Source organism: Uloborus diversus, unplaced genomic scaffold (assembly GCF_026930045.1).
Source record: "Uloborus diversus isolate 005 unplaced genomic scaffold, Udiv.v.3.1 scaffold_662, whole genome shotgun sequence".
Lineage (NCBI taxonomy): Eukaryota > Metazoa > Arthropoda > Arachnida > Araneae > Uloboridae > Uloborus > Uloborus diversus.
This window is the reverse complement of record NW_026558860.1, coordinates 48,087-71,193: the sequence shown is the minus strand read 5'-3', so window position 1 is coordinate 71,193 and position 23,107 is coordinate 48,087. Positions and strand designations below refer to the sequence as shown.

Sequence of the window (23,107 nt, the reverse complement as noted above, 5' to 3'; positions counted from 1 at the left end):
GGAAAATTGCCCCTGTGAGACCATTTAGGAACAGTCCTGCATGTAATTGCAGAATGTCATTAACATAAGGCTGGTCCGTTAAGGTTCCACGTACCACAACTAGAGTGGACAGGCTATCATAGGGTATGCCTCCCCCCCCAGACCATTATGCCGCTGTGTGGGCAGTGTGTCATCCGATAGAATGGGTGGGATGGTCCAGTGGCGTGCCGCCCATGGACCAGAGGGACTAGGCTGGTCCCTTAAATATTTGCCCCTTTAAAAAAATTACCTTGCAGAATATTTTATTAAGAAAAAACGTGAGCAGAAAAACAAGTTCATTTAGAAAGCGCTACTTCCTTTACTGCTCCTTTCTCCCTTTCTCCCCTGTGTGCGATGTCTTAAATGGACTTGTCCGACGGACTAGCTCTTAAGAACCTGTTCCCCAGATCTCATATAAATTTGTTAGATCCTTGGCGTTCGCTCGAAAGCTTATTTGATTATTTCACGCATTTTTTAATCCAGCGGATAAATTTTTGTTTACGTACCTAGTGTACAGGTTTCTATGTGAGCTTCAGGAAACAACAAATTCATTAGTCAAAGTTATTTTCCTGCGTCCATTGTGTTTTTCTTTTGTAATGGAAGGGGATTCGGTCGAAAAAACAAGTCCCCAGCTGGACGTAGTTGAGGAGCATGCGCAACAGTACATACTGCCCCGGAGCTCGGAAGAGAATTGCTGTCTGCTGGACGTTCTCGCACACCGTTCGTTCGGAGCTTTGACTTTCCAAGAGAAAGCTTAAATAATTTCACAGAGCAGCATACTCCTGACCTAGTAGCAATATTTACGAAGCAAAAAAATTACAATCGGCATTTTAAGAAAGATTACTTTGAGACTGTTAAATGGCTGACTGCTTGTAAGACAAGAAAAAAATTATTTTGCTAGCCCTGCGTTCTTTTTGAAAAGGAAAAAGGCGCCTGGAATGGCATTACTCAGTTGAAAACTTTTGGCAAAACTCGAATAGATTTTCATCTTAGTGAGCAATGTCACTCATCAACTTTGTAGCATAACACTGAAGTTGATAATAATAGGGAAGATAATATATCTATAAATCTTTTTACTTTTGTGTATCGTAATTTACCGTAACCAACTGGTCCCCTAAAAAATATTGATCCGCACGCCACTGGATGGTACCTTTTTCCAGGACGCCTCCACAACCGTGCGCGGTTATCATCTGACCCCAAAACAAACAGGGATTCATCAATGAACACCATTTTTTGCCAGTCAGTGACATCGCACATCACTCTGGCTTTGCACCATTGTTGACGTAGTTGCCTATGAAAGAGAGTACACGAAAAAAGCGCTTGGACAGCAGATTCACTTCCGCAAAAGTCTAGAAATGCTTCGGGAACAATTGTTATACCTAAGTCTGCTTGTATGGCGGAACGAGTCACTGTGGGATCCCCGACCGCTTGCCGCACGATCTTTCGATCCTCTCGCCTCGTCGTCTTCCTGGTCGCTGTAAACCCGGTTTTTCGCACGTGGGTACCATCTCGTGTCCCCTGCCCTCAACAGTTTCTAACGGAACACTTCGAACGATTCATCAGGGTAGCAACACCGGCTCGTCAACCAGCCTGCAATTTTCATGCAGATGATCAAACTTCTCTCAAACTCGCTTAACTGTGACAAACGCTTTTTAATTTGTCTACCTGGCATCCTTTACTCATTAAGGTTCTCCAACAATATGGATGTAATCGTAACATTTATAAATCTTAAATTATGCACTGATTTATACAGCACCTTTTCCCCAATGGAGATGTTTCCTTCAGTCAAAAGTAGTACTTTTTGTTATTGAAATTGATACAATAAAAAAAAAAAAACATAGACTCAGAAAATACTTTTATTTTCCCAACAGTTTTTTTTAAATTAATTTTTTTAAATGTCCGATTTTTCAAACAAGGCGTGGTCTTTGTGACGTCACAAAACGCGCATCTTTCTAACACAGTTCCACGTTATGATAATCAAGCAGTGAATTAAAATTGCGCTCTACTCTTACTATCAACCATATCGTTGCCAATACACGTGAGTCAAGATGCGAATTAAATATTTTGTTCTGTGAATGGCAACATTGAATGGCATTTCATCATTTGTGATGTCACATGACGGAAGTGTAAACAATGAAAGCGCGCCGATTTAAGTAATTTTTTCAAAATATTAAACTTAAATAAATTATTTAAAAAATAGTCAGATCCTATGTTTTTAAACATGCTCTTTCAGAAAAAAATACTTCTAAAATTTTGGTAACGACCCCATTCACCCGATACTGTAAGGGAAACGGTCATGCGCATTGATACCAAATTTGGATCTTTTGCATATCAGATGTCACTCTTCTTATTTGCAAAATTTCGCTATTGTACCTCTCTTCTTTCTTGGGGCGCTATTTTCAATGTTCCTTGTATACTTATAATACTAGAATTGAACTGCGCCAAAACTTTGAGCAATACCTTTTGATTTTGCATTGAAATTAAATGCTTTGTTAACTAACTTCTAGACTGGTATTGATAAGAAAAACACATACTCATTTTTTTTTTCTTTTGAGTTTAAGTAAGTTGAAGAGCAACTATACAAACAAATTTTTGTTCAGAACAATCTGCTGTATTTGATAAAGCTGGGGTCAAACATTCATAAACTATATATGTAAAAATTAAGATCCTGTGTTCCCTTAAATTATTTCCTCAAACTTTTTAAACTAAGAAATGATTAAAATCAAGTGTATAAAAGTAGAAAAAAAAACATTAAAAAGAGGAATTTATTTAATTTTTTAACTGTTGATTTCTTTTTTCAGGTATCCTAGGCTTAATAAAGAAAGTTTGCTGCCAATCGGTCGGAGTCTAAGAGATCCTGATCCAGAATCGTGAGTACTTTTTACTTCCTTTTACAAAAAGGAAGTAGTGTATTCGCGAAAAAATTTTCACCCAAAAATCGACCTTAACTTCCATTTTGCTCACCCCCGAATGAATGTTGAGTTTTTTTTTCGACTCGACCACACGTGGATAAGTGCATAAGAACGTCTAGACACGCGAAATATCCAATTTGACGGTTCCCAAGTTAATTACAACGAGTTTTCTCGTGATGTCTGTATGTACGTATGTATGTGCGTATGTATGTCGCATAATTCAAGAACGGTATGTCCTAGAAAGTTGTAATTTGGTACGTAGACTCCTAGTGGGGTCTAGTTGTGCACCTCTCCTTTTGGTTGCATTCGGGTGTTTCAAAAGGGGTCTTTTGCCCCTTTTTGAGGGGAAATCATTGTGAATTTTGATGTAAACTCAAGTGGTGGTATAATTTGGCGAACACTTGGCGATATATCTCCAGTCTTTTGGTCACCAAGTTTTGTCGCCAACTTTGCGACTAACTTGGCGATTTTTTTAAAAATCTGATTTATATTTGGCCACTGTTGGTTATATTTAGGGAGTAAACTATTGAATCACATTAAAATTGCCAGTAATGGGGAAATGCCGGCGTGTGAAGGATGCCGGGCGATTCCTTCACTTTTCTAGCTGGTTACACATCCTGCTAACTAACTGCTTGTTCGAAAGTTGATTCAACTAAGTTTCTTCGAGTGAAGGAAGCCTAAGATGCTTTTAAAAATAATACTTGTGTTATTGTTTTGTTTTTTTCGGCCAGTCATCAGTATGGACTCTGACGTCATCCTTTTGCATTAATACCAATAATGGGTGTAAAAAATAACACCTAGGATGCAAGATAAATTGCTACGCCTGGTTACCCCATATGAGCTTAATTTTAACTTCCTTATCATTTAATTCATACTTTAAATCAGTAGTGTAACGGCGCCAGTAACAGACAAAGGTCCAGTAACAGGCAGTCGTAAGTTTGGATTTGAATAATAAGAAACATAGACGGATAAAACTGATGTTGCTGCGACCCATGAATACGGTGCAACCATCCAGTGTTATCAGAGTGAATCTTATGAGCCAGTTGGTATTTACAAGACAGTGGGGGAAGGTTATGAGCAGTCACCACGAGGTCTGCCGGTGTTTAACGTTCATTTGAATTTAATAAGGTTTCAGATTGAAAAATAATGAACTTTTGCCCATTTTGAAGAGAAAATGGAAATTCTGTCCATTACTCATCCTTTCCTCATCCTATCCGTTTCTGGGTATCATCAGAGTTGTTGGTATCTGATACTGGGGGTCGGACCGCTTTTCGAAATTGAGCAACTAAAAACAAAATTAACTAATTCAGAGGATCCAGAAACAACCAAACGTTTGATTAGATGTAGTTGCATGAGAGAAAAATAGTTTTAAAAGTCTAAATACAGTAAAAAGCTCAGAAAAGTTAGTTAACCTGAGAGCGATGTCTTAAACACGTCTGTTACTTGTGCCGTTACCCTAATTATTACGTTATTTCTAAAATTTTGAGATTGATTGCCACAAATGAGATGCATGTTAATTATAATAGTTTTTAATATTTACATCCCTGCTTGATCGAGATTGTAATAAACAGCTTGTAAGTATGTAATCCTTTCGGAGCGCTGAAAGTTGGACACCATTACTGCGTACACTAGCGTAGCCAAAACTATCTTCTGCAACGGTTTTTTTGATCAAAAATACCTTCTTGAGGGGGTTTTGATTAAAAATAAATTCTGGATGGTTTTTTTTAATAAAAATTATCGCCTGGAGAGTTTTTTTTTTTTTTTTTTGATGAAAAATACCTTCTGGAGGGAATTTTTTGATCAAAAATACCTTCTGAAGGGTTTTTTTTTTGATCAAAACAGGCCTTTTCATGTGCATAAACTACTGTATTAGAATTTGCATTTATGTTAAAACCAATGGCTCTGGAGGGGGGGGGGGGGTGCTCCCCACCCCTTCGCTGCATCACTGACTGCATATGGTTATCAATCAAATTTATGCTAGTGAAGAGTAAAATAAAGATGCCCTTTATGCTGAATCGGCAGATGCATAGAATAATTTTTATGTTCTTTTCGCGCTTCAACGTTATGAGTTTCACGTTAGAGCTCCAATCAATCCTTCGGGAGAAATTAAATAAAACCCATAGACTAATAATAAGAGTAGACCGAGCTTTCTCATTCTTGCTGATAAAGAAAATTGGTTCATAGATGTATCACGTGACTAGTGGAAGGGCTTGGCGAAGACTTTGGCAGCATGGTTGCTAGATGGCAGCATTATCTATAGTTTGGCACTCGACATGTATTTTAAGACAATGTGTTTTCATTAAAAAAAACTTCCAGGTGCAGAGATTGAACTGTTTTTCTTTTAGTTATGCATTATTTTGACATTAGTAATAGTTTTTGATCAGTTTTCGGTAACTTTTATTTCATTTGGAGCTGTCAGCGTTGGCGTGAACGAAAAGGCGTAAACGTTTTGCGTTAACGCAAAAATGTACTAATCGGTATCTTAAATTGAAACTGTAGGTAAAAATCTTACCGTTTGCTGATTTTTCTTGGTCGCTTGCATCTTTTATTGCTTAGAGAGTTATTGAAATTGACTAAAGAAAATGCACAATGCTATCTAAACGAAAAACTCACTATATTAACAAAATATTTACAACATAGAATAACAAATTTACAAATCGGACTCCATAAAAGATCATTCTTCCGTGTTCCATCAATTATATTTATTTTATTTCGCGCTGGCGTTGATCGTCTGCTACGATTAACGCCCGCTGTTGCTAGGATATCCACCAGTCACATGGTTTGGTTTATGAGCAGCAAAAGGGTTGCCATAGCTCGGTCTACTCTTATTATTAGTCTATGATAAAACCCCTTAATTTCTGCGAAATTAAAAACCTGTCATTGAAATTCAAATCCCTTATTTTCGAAGGCTTTCCTCCATTCAAATCATTATTCAGTACTTCATCTCAACTTTTGGTCGATAGCGAACTATAAATTCGGAACTCCAGCGCTCGAATACGCTACCTTGCGGTGATTTATAAAACTGCGAATGCAACTAAAACTTTGCCACGTTGCGTTCCATGTGTGTCTGTTGACGTAAACACAGGCAGTTTGTTCTGAGTATTTATTAACGCAATCGATGTGCCTTAGTTTGCTTTCAGCTACAGAAATTAATTCGTCCCTTAGTAGTATTCTCGAGCTCCTCAAAATAATGTTAGTTTTCATTATTTCCTTAATAATAGGTGAAAGCGAAAATTCTGGATTAACAAACTTGGATAACGTTCTACAAGGTAAAAAAATTTATTGTTTTGTATGAATTTGTAAGAATACGGGAGTTTTTTTAATCTTAAATTAATTAAACTTACCATATTTTACAGCAGCATTTAGTTGGAATGGACAGTATGCAAAATATTTTCTTGAATATATTATCGTAGAACAAAATGAATAACCGAGAAAGAATTTACTTTATTCCTTTTATTCTCAGCTGAAAGGTATCGCCAAATTTGTTTAGGGTTATAATTTTGGCATTGTGCGAGCAAAGTAGCCTTGGCGAGATTTCGCGTTTTTAGTTAAACCATTTTCAATTTTTATCATGAGTGGAATAAAATGGTAGTAAGATTACAGAATTCGATAAGTAAAAAGAAATAATTGTCAATCAACTGAAAAGAAAATTACCACCATATATCCGTGAGAATTTTGTTGATGATTTGCATAACATAACACAATTAAATCGTAACTCAGAAATTAGAAAAATCGAAACAGAAAATTTTTAAATTAACCGATTCGGGAATTCAAGAGAAATAACTCAGCTACAAATGGAAAACAAGCGCTAGCCAAAGCAAAGCAAAGAAATATCATCTTCTTTTGGTAATAATTTGTAATGTCATATTAAATTTTCTAGCATTAATTGTTATTCTTGTCAGGCCACAATTATTTAGTTTTATCAAGAATTGATAAATATCGAATTCAACATCGTGAAAATGGCAGCTTAGAACTACGAACTACGTACTTTGCATTAATGTTTGACGTTTAGTAATGCTTCTTGAATTCTCATTTCTTTCTACGTGGGTCAGAATATCAACAAGACTTTGAAAATTAATTTAAAAAGAATAAAGCGAAACAATCATACGTACAAACAAAAATCACAACACTTTTAGCATTTCTTCGTTACCATGTGCGTTTGTTTTAGTTTTCAATTCCGCCATTAGACAGTGACTTCAGTGCCCCCTATAGTTCGTTGGAGTTGCGAATTTGATATTGTTTTGTTTCTCACGTGATTCTTCGAGGCTTTTCTCAAGTCAAATCATAATGTTTCTGTCTTTTGCTTTTATTTTTTCAAAACTAGAAACGAAGTTTTTAAGAACATCATCACAGGCGGACTATCCTTTTCAATTTAGAAGAGTGCAGTTTCCTGTTAAAGTTTGCTTTGCAATAACCATTAATAAGTCACAAGGACAGACATTAAAAGTAGCAGGGATCGATTTAAGAGAAGACTTTTTTTCACACGACCAATGTTATGGAGCTTGCTCCAAAGCCAGTTCATCAAGCAGTTTAATAATTTTAGCACCAGAAAAAAAAACTAAAAATGTTGTATACAAAGAAGTTCTATCTTAAACATAGGTATAACAATAAAATGTGTTTCACGTTAGAGCTCCAATCAATCTGTTAGATACACACTATTTTTCCTATTTAGCATTATTATCTCCATTTTTGTTATTTTTTCAAGCACTCTGTTCCCATTTCAGATGGTACCCACCTGGCCATGGTGATTTCTACGAGTCTTTCTTCAACTCCGGACTACTGGAGATGTTCCTTAACACTGGTCGAGAATACTGTTTTGTTTCAAACATTGACAATTTGGGTGCGACAGTTGACCTTAGTATCCTTTCTGGTGTTGATCCTTCTTTGCAATTACACAGTTGATCATGGAAAAATACAGTGAAACCTGTGTAGAGTTGACCACTTGCGGTGCAGTACTTTAGTGGTCAACTTAGACAGGTGGTCAACTTACAAAGGGTTTGCTACAAGATTCTCAGCCAAATTTGGTGCAAATTGGTGGTCAATATAGACAGGTGATCAACTTACAAGGGTGGTCAACTTTATAGGTTTTACTGTAGTATATTTGTCTAACCTCTGCGAGATTAGACGTTAATTGTATGTTTCGTGTAAAAGTACAGGTGTCCTTCAAATATGCCATGGCCAGAGTTCGCCGAAAAATGTCAGTCGATATGTATCACGATATTTATCCGATATTTATTTTGAAAATATCATAATATTTTGACATTTATGATATTTATTTTTTCAATTATGATATTTTCAATATAAAAATTACATTAATCATAGTAATATTGTTCATTTATTATTAAAATAGCCAAAAAGTTATGTACTATATTTTTATGATGCATTAGTACATCATAAATATAACAAAGTAATATAATATTCCTTTTTAATTTTTTATTCATAAAATTATTAGTAATGTAACAATTTTAATTCATATTAAAAGTGCCTAGTTTAATTATTAAACGTTTTTCAGAAAAAAAGGAAATGCCTTATGACTGCATCGACTGATGCATATTTTTTATTTCTGAATCATATAACTGTTTAAAAGTGGCTAACAAGAAAAATGAGTAAAACAGCTAATGCTAAATTAACTCCATTAAAGTTGATAAAAATGTAAAATGAAATATTAGATATAAATAATGAAAGAAACCTTAATTTTAAGTCTACATTTTGTAATAACAATTAAGCAAATAAAGAGTGATTTGAGGATGCATTTACTATTTTGAAGACTTTAGTTTACGTTTATTGAAAATATCGGATATATACACTCTATAACAAAAAAATCAACGCACCATGAAGGAGTGATCCGATTGAAACAAAAATTGTGGATAGGAAGCACAAAATAGTAAATGATTAAATTCTCAGAACAATTGAATAATTTATGTCAGAGTTACAGTAACAAGTTTAATAAGGTATTGACCCGCCTCTAGCCTAGATACCAGCTGAAGCACAGCGTGGCAAACACCGATAAAGCTCCCGAAGGGTTCCTGCGGTGTTTCCGGCTAAATTCGCTCCAATTGTCAGACGAGGTTATCAACATTCTTTGGCAATCGCCTTCCCATCATATCCCAGACATGCTCGTTGGGAGAGAGATCTAGTGATCTGGCAGGCTACGGAAGAGTTTGACAAGCTTGCAGAGTGTTCATAGCAACATGTGCCATATGTTATCTGGCATTGTCCTGCTGAAAACCAGCCAAGGGTACTGCAAAAGGAACGGAAGCAAAACAGGTCTTAGGATGTCGTCGACATACCACTGTGCAGTAAGTGTACCTTTAATTACGTCCAAAGGGGTCCAGTTATCAAAGGAAATAGCACCCCAGACCAAAATGACTTGTTGAGGGCCAGTGTGGCTTGCAAAAGTGAAACCAGGATCCCCCTCTGCCCTGGGTGTCTCCAAACACGTCTTCGATGATCGTCATGACACAGTTGGAAGAGGGATTCGTCGCTAAAGACTATACGTTCCCAGTCGGCACCATTTCAACCTGATCGAGCCATGCATCACTGTAATCTGGCTCGGCAGTGTGTAGGCGTCAGTGGCAGGTGGCGTAACGGTCGGCGCGAGCGTAGATTTCATTGTCCCAACCGTCTGTAAATGGTTATGATGGACACTAGTGTTTCGGTTGAACGTCTGATGGTTCATAGAGTTGAAGAAAGGGCTATGACAGCTAATCTGACAATCACTCTGTCATCACGATCTGTTGTGACCCTAGGTCGACCGCTACCATTCTGACGCTGAACTCTGCCATTTTCCACCCATCCTTGCCAGCATCTTAGAATCGCCGCATCGCTTCGATTCAAATGACGAGCGATTCTCCGATTTGACCAACCGGCCTCTTTCAATCCAATGATACGACCTCTTTTAAACTCTGACAGTTGCTCGTAATGAGCAAGAACCATGCGACGAGGCATTTTTAAGTTGTTGAAAGGTAATCTGAATCGCAATCAAACCGAAATTTTTAACAACTGGTGAAGAACTGCTCTTTATATACATCTGCTGGATGCGCAGTTTCGATGAGCTGGAGATCAAGTTATTCATTCACTGGACACCAAATTTTAATTATTTGCTTATCTGGTCAAAACACTCATGCATACAAAATTTCAAAGCGATCGGATGATTGCTTCTTCGTGCGTCGATTTGTTTTGTTATAGAGCGTATATTAAAATATCGGATATTTTCGAAAATATCATGACATTTTCGAACCCTGGTCATGGCAACAGGGAAGCATGACCTTAAGTTTGCAAAAGAGTTTGATACAAGTTTCGCGCATAAATATGTGTAGGAGAGTTTTATCCAAGTGATCTTTTGCGTAACGCTTTCATTACATTTTCGGGATAGAACATTGACAACTAAACAGCGTCTCAAAGAAAAATTCAACTTTACATTACACAGTTCGGGCAAACCTAACCTGGCAGCATTGTGAAAGCTACTCAGATCCTGATCAAAGCATTACGACACTGGCAAGTTAGGTATTCCTAGCTATAGACTGTTTCATTATAAATTCTTTGTTGATCTAGAGTTACTAAAGAGATCAGAGTTACTCTAATTTATATATTTAATGTAGCATATAATCAGGTATTTAGTAAGAAAGATGTCGATCTTGGCCTGTGATACAACGTCGCCCTAGCCTCATCTGATGTTAAAAGGACGAGACATGAGATTTTAGAGAGTGTTGACATTTGATGAAAAATGTTGCCCATGAATTGGCGAGAATTTATCCTCCAACTAATTGGCTCCGCCCTCTGCTTGATTTTCTAGCCAACCAGGAATCAACAAGCTCAAGTCCATACCGGAAATCTTGGAATTTTAGCGCTATTTACTTGGTTGCAGTGTCGCGGTTCTTTCCAAATGAAATTAATAAATTTAGGCCGATTTTTTTTTTCATTATTTAAAATAACTTCATTTAAAATGCTAGCGAAAAAAGAAAATATTGCATGTTTGACAGAGCTAAAAACCAGTTCGGCTATGGGGTGATAGTTTGTAGCTTTAAAATGTAGATAGATTACAGAGCTAAAAACCAGTTCGGCTATGGGGTGATAATTTGTAGATTTAAGACGTAGATAGATTTCAGTAAAAAAAATGATAATGAATAGAAAATATATATATAAATAAATAAATAAATATAAATTTAAAAAAATTGTAATAGGTTACATGACAACTTGAAAACGCACTTGCCATTTAACAATTCGGAACTCCAGCGCTCGAATACGCTACCTTGCGGTGATTTACAAAACTGCAAATGAAACTAAAGCATTGCCACGTTGCGTAACAACGTGTGTCTGTTGACGTAAACACAGGCAGTTTGTTCTGAGTATTTATTAACGCAATCGATGTGTCTTAGTTTGCTTTCAGCTACAGAAATTAATTCGTCCCTTAGTAGTATTCTCGAGCTTCTCAAAATAATGTTAGTTTTCATTATTTCCTTAATAATTGGTGAAAGCGAAAATTTTGGATTAACAAACTTGGATAACGTTATACAAGGTAAAAAATTTTATTGTTTTGTATGAATTTGTAAGAATATGGGGTTTTTTTTAATCTTAAATTAATTAAACTTACCATATTTTACAGCAGCATTTAGTTGGAATGGACAGTATGCAAAATATTTTCTTGAATATATTATCGTAGAACAAAATGAATAACCGAGAAAGAATTTACTTTATTCCTTTTATTCTCAGCTGAAAGGTTTCGCCAAATTTGTTTAGGGTTATAGTTTTTGTATAGTGCGAGCAAAGTAGCCTTGGCGAGATTTCGCGTTTTTAGTTAAACCATTTTTAATTTTTATCATGAGTGGAATAAAATGGTAGTAAGATTACAGAATTCGATAAGTGAAAGGAAAATAATGGTCAGTCAACTGAAAAGAAAACTACCACCATATAATCGTGAGAATTTTGTTGATGATTTGCATAACATGACACAATTAAATCGTAACTCAGAAATTAGAAAAATCGAAACAGAAAATTTTTAAATGAACCGATTCGGGAATTCGAGAGAAATAACTCAGCTCTACAAATGGAAAAAAAATAAGCTCTAGCCAATCAAGGCAAAAAAGTATCATCTTCTTCCGATAACAATTTGTAATGTCACATTGAATTTTCTAGCATTAATTGTTATTCTTGTCAGGCCACAATTATTATTTAGTTTTATCAAAAATTGATAAATATCGAATTCAACATCGTGGAAATAGCTGCTTAGAACTTCGAACTACGTAGTTTGCATTAATCTTTGACGTTTAGTAATGCTTCTTGAATTCTCATTTCTTTCTACGTGGGCCAGAATATCCACAAGACTTTGAAAATTAATTTAAAAAGAATAAAGCGAAAAAATCATACGTACGAACAAAAATCACAACACTTTTAGCATTTTCTTCGTTACCATGTGCGTTTGTTTTAGTTTTCAATTCCGCCATTAGACAGTGACTTCAGTGCCCCCTATAGTTCGTTGGAGTTGCGAATGGGGTTGTTTCCTTCAGTCAAAAGTAGTACTTTTAGTCACTGAAACTGATTGAATCAGCAAAAACAATAACATGGACCCAGAAAATTCCATCATTTTCCCAACAGTTATTTTTTAATTATTTTTTTTAAATGTCCGATTTTTCAAACAAAGCGTGGTTTTGATGACGTCACAAATGATTATCTTTGGCGCATCTTTGTATCGTGTTTCCACGTTATGATAACCAAGCAGCGAATTAAAATTGCGCTTTACGCTTGCGATCAACAATATCGTTGCCAATACACATGAGTAAAGATGCAAATTAAATATTTTGCTCTATGAATTGCAACACAGAATGGCATTTCATCATTTGTGATGTCATTGGCAAGAAATGTAAACAATAAAAGCGCATCGATTAAAGTAAATTTTTAAAAATATTAAACTTAAACAAATTATTTCAAAAATGGTTAGATCCTATGTTTTTAAGCATGTTCTTTCAGAATAAAATACTTTTAAAATTTTGGAAACGACCCCATTAACCATTATTTATATCGAATTAACGAGCTAGTTAATAAGATTTTTTTTTTGTGTGTGGAAAAATGGTCAATTGAGGCAGTGAGAAGCAAAGGACCAAAATTAAAAATTTGGAGATAATCAGTACAATTATGGTGGGATAAATTCTCCTCTGTTTTAGATAACTCTGGTGGATGCTGCCTTGAATGATTTAGAAAAAAACGAAAGAAAGCTTACTAAGGATCTGAAGTTAAAATGTGTTTTACTCGAAACTTTAAAAAGTCCATTACATCTCTTTGCTTCTGATTGTCTCAATTGATGTTTCTTTTTCGAAACGCAATGTTATATAAGTATTAAAACCTCATTTTCTCGAGTAATTGCATGTGTAGGCATTTTCTTAACCATAATAATTGCATCGAATAGCATTCAGATCTCGGATAGTTTGGTGTTTTTTTGATGCCTGAAGTAATCATTTTTGAAAATAATTATTTTCCAATATGCAAATATTGTGCTAATTGCGTAATGAATCAAAAATGTTCGATGGACATTTTGTTGAATCAGTTCAATTTTTGGAAACGGAATAGTTTTCAACACAAATTATTAAGAGCAAGTTCAAAAGTTATGTAATGTTCCATTCTCTCGCTTTGCTAATTTTTTAAGTGGAATTCTGAAAATTTATAATTGTAGTAATGGCAACACGATTTTCGTTCTTATCTGCTAGAAAAAAAAATGATATCATTATATTTTAATTCTTTATCATTTTTGCCTAGGATTTCCTCCAAATCTTTCCATACCATTGCAGATCAAAATTTAATCTGTTGTAAGTTTTAACCAAATAGGAGACGAGGCTACATTCTCTATCCACCCCCCCCTCCAATAATACGCCACTATTGTACAGTGTATATATTTACTTAAATATAATACAGCTTTAAATTCGCAAAAGTATTTCAGTATTGAAAATCTCTGAAGTTTCGATTTTATCTAGTGTAAGTTCAGACCTCATGGGAGGGAACTATAGCCCTCTTATCCTCCTCCCCCCCAAATTTATCCACCACTCCGCCACTATATATATGTAGTGTATACGTATATTTATTTAAACATAATACAAACTGAAATTCGCAAAAGTGTTGCAGTAGTAAAAATCTCCGAAATTTAGATTTTACCTAGTGTAAGTTCCGACCTCATGGGGATGGGGACTATGTCCCCCTTAGACCCCCCTGGATCCGTACTGATTATGAGTTCTGGGTTGTTCCGTTGGTTTTGAACGCAAAGCAAATAAAGCGCCGCACAAAGTTTTCTAATACAGTGAAACCCCTCTGAGAGGCTACCACTCCGTTTCGTAAAATTTCGGCCGCTTAGAGTAGGGGAGGTCGCTTCAAAGGGTTTTCGTTACAGTTGCAATATAATTTCTGTAACACATAATGTAAGCAAGTCAAACACATAAAATTAAGTTTGAAACTTTTCTATAGGAGAAATAGCATTTTACTTGAGTATTGTTTAAATTTTCCGAAGGAAAGAATACATTAATAAATTTGCAAAATGGGCATTGCATAATTTTGCTTAAATACATCAAAAAATAGTTGCAACTTCAACACAATTGCGGCAGATCAAGAAATTTTAGAAAAAAATTCAAATTTTTTACGTGCACTTTGCTCCACCAATGGCACCGTTTCTGCACTACCCATCATCCATATAAAAATAAAAAAATATTCTTTAGCTCACCCCCTACTGTGTACCTTCCTATAAATTCTGAGAAATACAAGGTCCGGCTATTAATTTCCAGGACTGACGTAACTGTAAGAGAACGAAAGCCGGAAGATGGTGCTAATGATAACATATTGAAGAGCGTTTTCTTGCGCATGTGCAGTGCAATCGGCGCCATTCTGAAGTAAGTGGTTCTTGTGGAAAGGCGCACCGTACCGTAAAACGTACCTCTTCAATTCCTGTTGTCACCATAATGCGAAATTTTTCAATTGTTTCCAGCGTAAGTACGGACTGCGGCCGACCTGTGTGAGGATCATTGACGCTTTCGCGCCCGTCCGGAAAGTGTTAAAACCATTCAAAAGTTCTTGAGCGGGATAACGCTTCCCCGCCGTAAACTTGTTTCAAAATTTCGTATGTTTCTGCAACTGTCTTGCAGAATTTGAAGCAAAATTTAATGTTAATTCTTTGCTCCAGTTTCGCTTCGAGGACAGGAATTTGAGAGCTACGTTTTAGTGCGCCCTTTCCACGAGAACTTCTTACTTTAGAATGACGCCGATTGCACCGCACGTGCGCAAGAAAACGCTCTTCAATATGCAATCATTAGCGTCATCTTCCGGCTTTTCGTTCTCCTACAGTTACGTCAGTCCTGAAAACTAATAGCCGGACCTTGTAAATTTACTGACACCAAAGATTTTACAATTTTTGTCGGCCTCTATCTATTTATCTATAGAAAATACAATTCTATCTATTCACTGAAGATGTATGTCTGGCAATTTTTTAATTTTTACTTCGCAGTAAAGTATGTCCTTAACTTTATTTAGACATTTTAAAATCACTTGTACATCCGACAAAATCTCAAGGTCATGAATTTGTGATGGAATTAACAGATAAAACGAAAAGTGATGTAAAGGTACGTGAACGATTTTTTTATATAATAATAAATTATAATAGAAAATATATTTCTTTATGTAAATATCATTGTAAATATCATACAGAAAAATGCGTTTTAATGTATGTTTTACCGTTAAAGAATATAATGCAGTTATTTTATAGAATACCTAGTTATTCCATGAAATAACTGATCGAGTCCGTTAATGTGTGTAATATGTTGTTACTTTGACACTTTAACTAGTTATTCTATGAAATAACTAGGTATTCTATAAATTAACTAATGAGAGACAGTTAAAGTGTAAAATAAACAATTTGTCTAAAATGAAATAACCAGTTATTCTCTAAATAAACTAATGATTGATAATTAAAATGAAAAAGAAGCAATTTATCTAATTTATGCAGCGTATAAATGATATTTATGGAAACGTACCATAAAATAGTTTGTTACAACAAGGATTACTAAAATGACGGCAATGTACGCTCAAGCAATCAATTAACCGGAATGAACTGGCGCCAACGCGCTAAACAAGTTCTCTCCCTATGGCATAGAATAGTTCATAAATGCAGTAGGGGTGGAAGGTGAATGTATTTGTCGTGCAAGATATATGATATAGATCATTTTACACTTTAACGGGCTGCAGATCGTTATTCTATGAAATAACTAGTTAAACCATGAAATACAAGAGAGTTTTACACTTTAACGGACACGATCAGTTATTCCATGAAATAACTAGGTATTCTATAAAATAACGGATTTCATACTTTAACGGTAACATGTATTATATAATTTTTAACAATGTTGGAAAAATAACGGGTAACGGCACCAGTAACAGACAATGGTCAGGTAACATACAGTCGTAAGTTTGGATTTGAATAATAAGAAACTTAGGCGGGTAAAACTGATGTTGCTGCGACCCATGAATACGGTGCAACCATCTAGTGTTATTAGAGTAAATTTTATGAGCCAGTTGGTATTTACAAGACAGTGGTCTTATGTGTTAGGTTGTATGGGTGGTGTCTTATGTGTTTGGTGTCTTATGTGTTTGGTGTCTTATGTATTTGGTGTCTTATGTGTTTGGTGTCTTATGTATTTGGTGTCTTATGTGTTTGGTGTCTTATGTGTTTGGTGTCTTATGTGTTTGGTGTCTTATGTGTTTGTATTGTGTTGGTATTTACAAGACAGGTTATGAGCAGTCACCACGAGGTCTGTCAGTGTTTTATGTTTATTTCAATTTAATAAGGTTTCAGATCGAAGACCTTAGGGAGATACCGGTTCAGATTTGAAGTGAATTCTGTCCATTACTTATCCTTTCTTCATCCTTTCTATTACTGGGTATCATCAGAATTGTCGGTGTCTGTTACTGGAGGTCAGACCTTTTTTCGTTGTTGAGCAAATAAAACTCGAATTAACTAATTTAGAGGATCCAAAAGCAGCCAAACATTAGATGAGATGTAGTTGCATGAGCGAAAAAATAGTTTTAAAAATCTAAATACATTAACCCCTTCCCGCTCGCCCGTAATTGCAGAGATGAAGAAATGAAATTTGGTTCTAACTTACCAGATTGTTACGTTGATCTCTGTATCTCAAGCTTTGAACTTAACCACACAAGAAAATTTACTTATCTTTACTTATATTACACAAAATATTAAAATTATTTTTTAATGTATAAAAGACGCATTTCTTAAATTTTCGCTGCTTGCTTGGGTTTTCTTGTTGACTTTTCATAAAATTTTAAATTTTTTAAAAATTTTAATGTAAAAAATACTGAAAATGAAAAAATGAATGCAGACCGTTTTCTTGAAAATTATCCGATCGTTAAGGGGTTAAAAGGCTCGGAAAATTGAGTTAACCTGAGAGCGATGTGTTAAGCATGTCTGTTACTGGTGCCGTTACCGTGTATAAAATTTATTTCTCAAAAAGTTTGAAGTTATTTTATATACTCTCCAAAATATATATGTTATTTTCAAGCACATCGATGTTTTTTCTGTTACATTTTGGATCTAGAATTTAACGGAATAAAAAGCTTTCCTTCATTTTTAGTTTATTTGGTCTTTCTTTTCCTTAAACTTCTGAACTTAGTGTGGAAGCAATGCTTTGAATAAACGATTTAGGCTTCTATTTTAAAAGCTTTTTATCGAAATGTAACTTTTATTAAAACAACTTACAAGTTATTCTTTAACGAAAAAGTATTAAATGTTTTGAAAATATAAAATAATCCAGCTTTTCACCTTGCTAAAAACGATTTCACTTTTGAAAACTTTTTAGGGTGGAACCTTGATCCAATATGAAAACAAGATTCGTCTACTAGAACTACCTCAAGTGCCAAAAGACAAGGTGAGTTTACTTATAATCTTTACTAATAATAAAGCTCTGTCTGTCAGAATCTCTGTCTGTCTGTCAGGATCTTTGTGACGCGCATAGCGCCTAGACCGTTTGGCCGATTTTCATGAAATTTGGCACAAAGTTAGTTCGTAGCATAGGGGTGTGCACCTCGAAGCGATTTTTCGAAAATTCGATGTGGTTCTTTTTCTATTCCAATTTTAAGAACAAACTTATTATAAGATGAACGAGTAAATTACGAAATTATCATAACGTGGAACCGTAACACGGGCACAAGCCAATTGGCAAGATACGAAATTATCATAACGAGGAACTGTAACATGGGTACAAGCCAATTAGCAAGAAAATTCACCATACATTATTTGTAAATATACAGCCGAACCAAAAGACCTTCTAATTTTTCTATTACGGGCAAAACTGTGCGTTTACCACTAGTACATAATATTGTACAATGACTAAAAAATAAAACGGACATTAAAAAAAAAAAAAAAAAATTGATGCTTTTCTCAGTGACTTCGGTTACTTTTACCGTACTTCATTAAGTTTGTGAAGCCCATCTGATTTAATTCATCGCAGCCTATTTCGCATATAAAAGGAATTACAGCTGGCCAGTTCTTGAGAGCGCTTTAGTAATTTATTAAACTTTAAAAATCTTTATATTTAGTAAATATATAGATGCTAATGGGGTCGTCTCCGAAATTTCAAAAGTATTTTTTTCTGAGAGAGCATGCTTAAAAACATAGGATCTGAACATTTCTTAAATAATTTGATTGAGTTTAATATTTTTAAAAAATTATTTCAATCGATGCGCTTTCATTGTTTACGCTTCTGCCGATGGCGTCACAAATGATGAAAAGCCATTCACTGATGCCATTCACAGAGCGCAATATCATTACTCACGTGCACTTGCAACGATATGGTTGATAGCAAGTGTAGAGCGCAGTTAACTCACTTCTTGATTGTCATAGCGTGGAAACACGGTAGACAGATTCGCCAAAGTACATCATTTGGGACGTCATAAAAACCACGCCTTATTTTCAAAATCGGACCTTTTAAAAAGTTAATTAAAAATGAAACGTTGTGAAAATGAAATTTTTTTCCTCGCTCCATGTTATTTTTTTTTGCTTATTCCATCAATTTCAGTGACTAAAAGTAGTACTTTTGACTGAAGGAAACGACCCCATTATGTGCACTGCAACGCGAAAATCCAAATATCGCTATAATGATTCAAATCGCTGTAATAATTGCGATGCAATAATTTAAGCGTGGTTTAAAAAATTGAGAGGTAAAGGTATAGCTTGACCACGAAGAGAAGGCGGGTGACCTTGAAGCGAAACCTCATTTTGTATCATTTGTAATAGGTGGAATCAACCAGAAAGCCCCTAAAAGTGAGAGTCGTTCTTACTCATCCTATCTATCACAAAATAATAACATTCAACCTATTACAAACGACACAAATGATGTGTTTGCTTCAAGGTCAGCCGCCTTCTCTTCGCGGTCAAGCTTTAGAAGAGACACAGTTGTTCTCTTATTTTCATCAAAGTAGGAAAATGTGGTGCAAAGTGAAATGGTAAAATTTTTGCTCTGCTTTTAGCGCCATCCATCTGATAATATTTTAACCAATTAGTTTATTGTTTCAATATCTTTTCGATAATTCACTCTTTTTATTTACACATTCATTATATCAAATATTTCAATAGAAAAGTTATTCATTTTTCGCTGCGCTCCATGAGAAAAAAAAAAAGTAAAATTTTCCGCTTATTTTTCTTTAAAGCACAAAGTAACTGCAAAAATTAAAAATGTTTCAATGCAATTTTTATTGCAAAATACTTTTTTCTTCCTTTATGTGCTATAATTTTCAAAATAAATGTCTAATTTGTTCACTTTGAAACAGTTATCTTCTCTATTTCACTTTTCCCCACATTTCCCTATTTGTTCTATTAAATTGCTCTTGTTAACCTTTTTAAATATGTTCACTAATTGTTAAGCAGTGTTTTTTTCCTACATAATATTTCTTTCATTTCAATGTCAAATATGTAATTTTAAAAACATTTACAAATGGATTAGTTGTTAGCAAACCTTTGAATATAATGTGACATGAAATATTGTTCTGTAAAAATGTTGGCGTGTGGCTCCGTTCAATTACATGTATCGCGACTCACAAAAGATGAATTTCGAGCTACACAACAAACTTTTTTTACAACAAAAAAGGAGTATTAAATCTCTTATAGAATTTCGGTTGAAAAATGTATCCAATGAACTGCACTGAAAAGTTCTGGCAATCAATAATTTCTTGCAATGTTCCCCACAAAAACGAAAATTGGAAGTAGTTTCAAAATTTATTTTTTACAGAAAGGCAGAAAATATCGATGATCAATAATTGTTGAGAGCTTTTATTAGAAATTTCGCGTAAAAAAAATCAGCACGGCTTAAAATACTTCTTTTACAGAATTCAACTGCGCTTTAGTTAAATGCGAAAACACTCTTTTAGAGTAATTTTCGTTTTTCTTTTCCAGGTGGACGAATTCAAAAGTGTTAACAAATTCAAGTAAGTATAAAAAGAAAAAGAAATAAATAAAATAACATTCTTTTTTAAAAGATCAATAATCGATGTGAAACTGGCAACACCGAATATCAAAACCTTTTATGGTTCAGTTAAAATATCTGAGAGAGAGAAGATATATTATATGTCTTCAAGGCTATTTTTTCATATAATCGAATTTTTGACATGTGAAAGAATGTAATAATGATTTTAGCTTGATTTGAGTCATGAAGTACTTTGTTCAAAATTGTTAGACGCTTAGTTTGAATTTTATTAACTTTGATACTGTTGCAATTGAGTCGGTGCTTGTGAAAATTCAAATGCTTTGGCCTGTTATGAGCCTGCTACATATTGCTTGCGTTCGACGAACCTCACCAATCGACCGGTGAGTAACCGGTTGCTAATCGCAGCGTTCTTGAGAGCTACCGGTTAACTGGTTGCTTCCGATGTCGTTTTATGAGCCTCATCGGTTGATCTACCGGTCGACCGCAACTCTAGTTGGTTGATGGAACCACGTGACATTTTTGACCAATTATATGTATTTTTCACCTGCGTGTTATTCGTCTGCGTCATGTTTTCGCAATTAACTGGTGATCAACCGAAAGCGTTTGATAAAGCATTGGTTCGTGAACAACCGGTTAGTAACCGCTGACGTCATTGCTGTCACGTGAATAACCAACCGGTCGCTACCGTTTGTGCTCTTTGAACGTAAGCATTGTTTAAAATACGAAGAAAGGACGTTTTATTTTTGATTAATGTTGCTTTGCAAGCAACATTTTAGTATTTAAAACTTAAACTATTTGAGTGAGTGTACAGAGCATCGTATATAATACAAATTATTAGTTCAATTTGACTTATAGTATTTTAACATAAATAACTCTGTAGCTTTGTTATGAGAAAATACATTACACACATAACACAATTAGAGTATAGGCTTTAAGTCAGCAAAGTTGACTTTTCTTCGCACACTCAACAGCATTAGGACACAAATTCAAAAGGTACTTCACAAATCGTCATGATCTTTTGAACTCCAGCAAAAAAATTTTTAAGTGGCAGACACATATAGTTTTCTAGAACTCCCTACAAATCGTCACGATCATTTTCACACCATAAAAATGCTTCTTGGTGTTGTTTGTTGCTCAGCAGCAGGTATATACTGTTTTCCATCTTTCCTATAAATCGTTATAATCATTTGCACTCCTGAAAAATGCTTCTTGGTGATGCTTGTTGCTAAGCCGCAGATTGTACTGTTTTTCCTCTTTTCCTATAAATCGTTATAATCATTTGCACTCCAGGAAAATACTTCTTGGTGATGCTTGTTGCTAAGCCACATATTATACTGTTTTTCATCTTTTTCGGTAAATCGTTATAATCATTCGCACTCCAGAAACATGCTTCTTCATGCTGCTTGTTGCTTAGGGGCAGATTTATACTGTTTTTCACCTCTACCTATAAATCATCATCATTTTCACTCCGGAAAATGGCTAATTGTGTTGCTTGTCGCTTGGCAGCAATTATGCTTTCCACCCCTCCCTAAAACCGTCATAATCATTTGTGTTTCAGCAAAAATGTTTCTTGACGTTGGTTTATGCTTAGCAACACACTAGCACATATTATTTTTCATCGCTCTTTGCAAATCGTCACAATTATTTGACCTCGGGCAAAAATGCTTCTTAGCTGCAGAGACACACTGTGTGCCACCTCTCTCTTCTTTTAGGTTTCTTTGTTTATGTCAAAAAATGGCGGTAGCACGCAGACACAACGTTCTTCAAACTTCGGCGAAGATGCTTCATTGATTTTATATTTTAAAAATGTATTTCACAGCCTCTCAAACGAAATGCACCACATACCACCTAAGATTGTCCATAAAAATGAGAGAGGATCTGCGGAGGAAATCTCATTTTTTTCTTCAGAATGACTGAACTCTGTATCTGTAAAGTTATTTATTTCTTTTCTAGAATTTTCAATACAAACAACTTGTGGATGAAATTGAAGACAATTGCCAGTTTGGTTGAAGAACAAAGATTGAATATGGAAGTCATCGTGAATCCAAAGGTGAGATCAGCATAAAAAGATTTTGTCAAAAATGATTGTTATCTAGCGAAAAGGGGAATATTTACTAACAACGAGCTGATGTTGGGCATCACATGACTTCCTTTTACTCCAATTTAATATCATTTCCTCATTACTGGCAATGTTAATGTGATTCAATAGTTTAATATCTAAATATCACCAACTGTGGCTAAATTGAAACAAATTAAAAAAAAAAAAAATCGCCAAATTTGTCGCTAAGTTGGCGACAAAACTTGGCGACCAAAAGACTGGCGATATATCGCCAAGTGTCCACCAAATTATAACCCCACTTGAGTTTACATCGAAATTAACAATGATTCCCCCCCCCCCAAAACGGGCAAAAGACCCCTTAAGAAACACCCGAATGCAACCAAAAGGGGAGATGCATAATTAGACTCCACTAGAAGTCTATGTACCAAATTTCAACTTTCTATGACTTACCGTTCTTGAGTTACGCGACATACATACGCACACGTACATACAGACGTCAAGGGAAAATTCGGTGTAACTAACTCGGGAATCATCATTATGGATATTCCGCATGTCTATACGTTCTTAGGCACTTATCCACGTGTGATCGAGTCAAAAAAAAAACTCAGTATTCATTCGGGGGTGAGTAAAATGGAAATTAAGGTCGATTTTTGAGT

The 23,107-nt window shown here is 35.0% G+C and overlaps 1 protein-coding gene across 1 annotated transcript in view; it reads left to right on the top strand.

The window, feature by feature from the left end:
* The window catches only part of LOC129233726 (UTP--glucose-1-phosphate uridylyltransferase-like), a 68,508-nt gene that overhangs the window by 15,884 nt on the left and 29,517 nt on the right, over positions 1–23,107 (top strand). The window contains exons 5-10 of the mRNA XM_054867703.1: positions 2,820–2,888; positions 7,655–7,788; positions 15,435–15,523; positions 17,771–17,839; positions 20,362–20,393; positions 22,346–22,442. Of these exons, the coding sequence (XP_054723678.1) occupies positions 2,820–2,888; positions 7,655–7,788; positions 15,435–15,523; positions 17,771–17,839; positions 20,362–20,393; positions 22,346–22,442 (490 nt within the window). The remainder of the gene's footprint in view (positions 1–2,819; positions 2,889–7,654; positions 7,789–15,434; positions 15,524–17,770; positions 17,840–20,361; positions 20,394–22,345; positions 22,443–23,107) is intronic.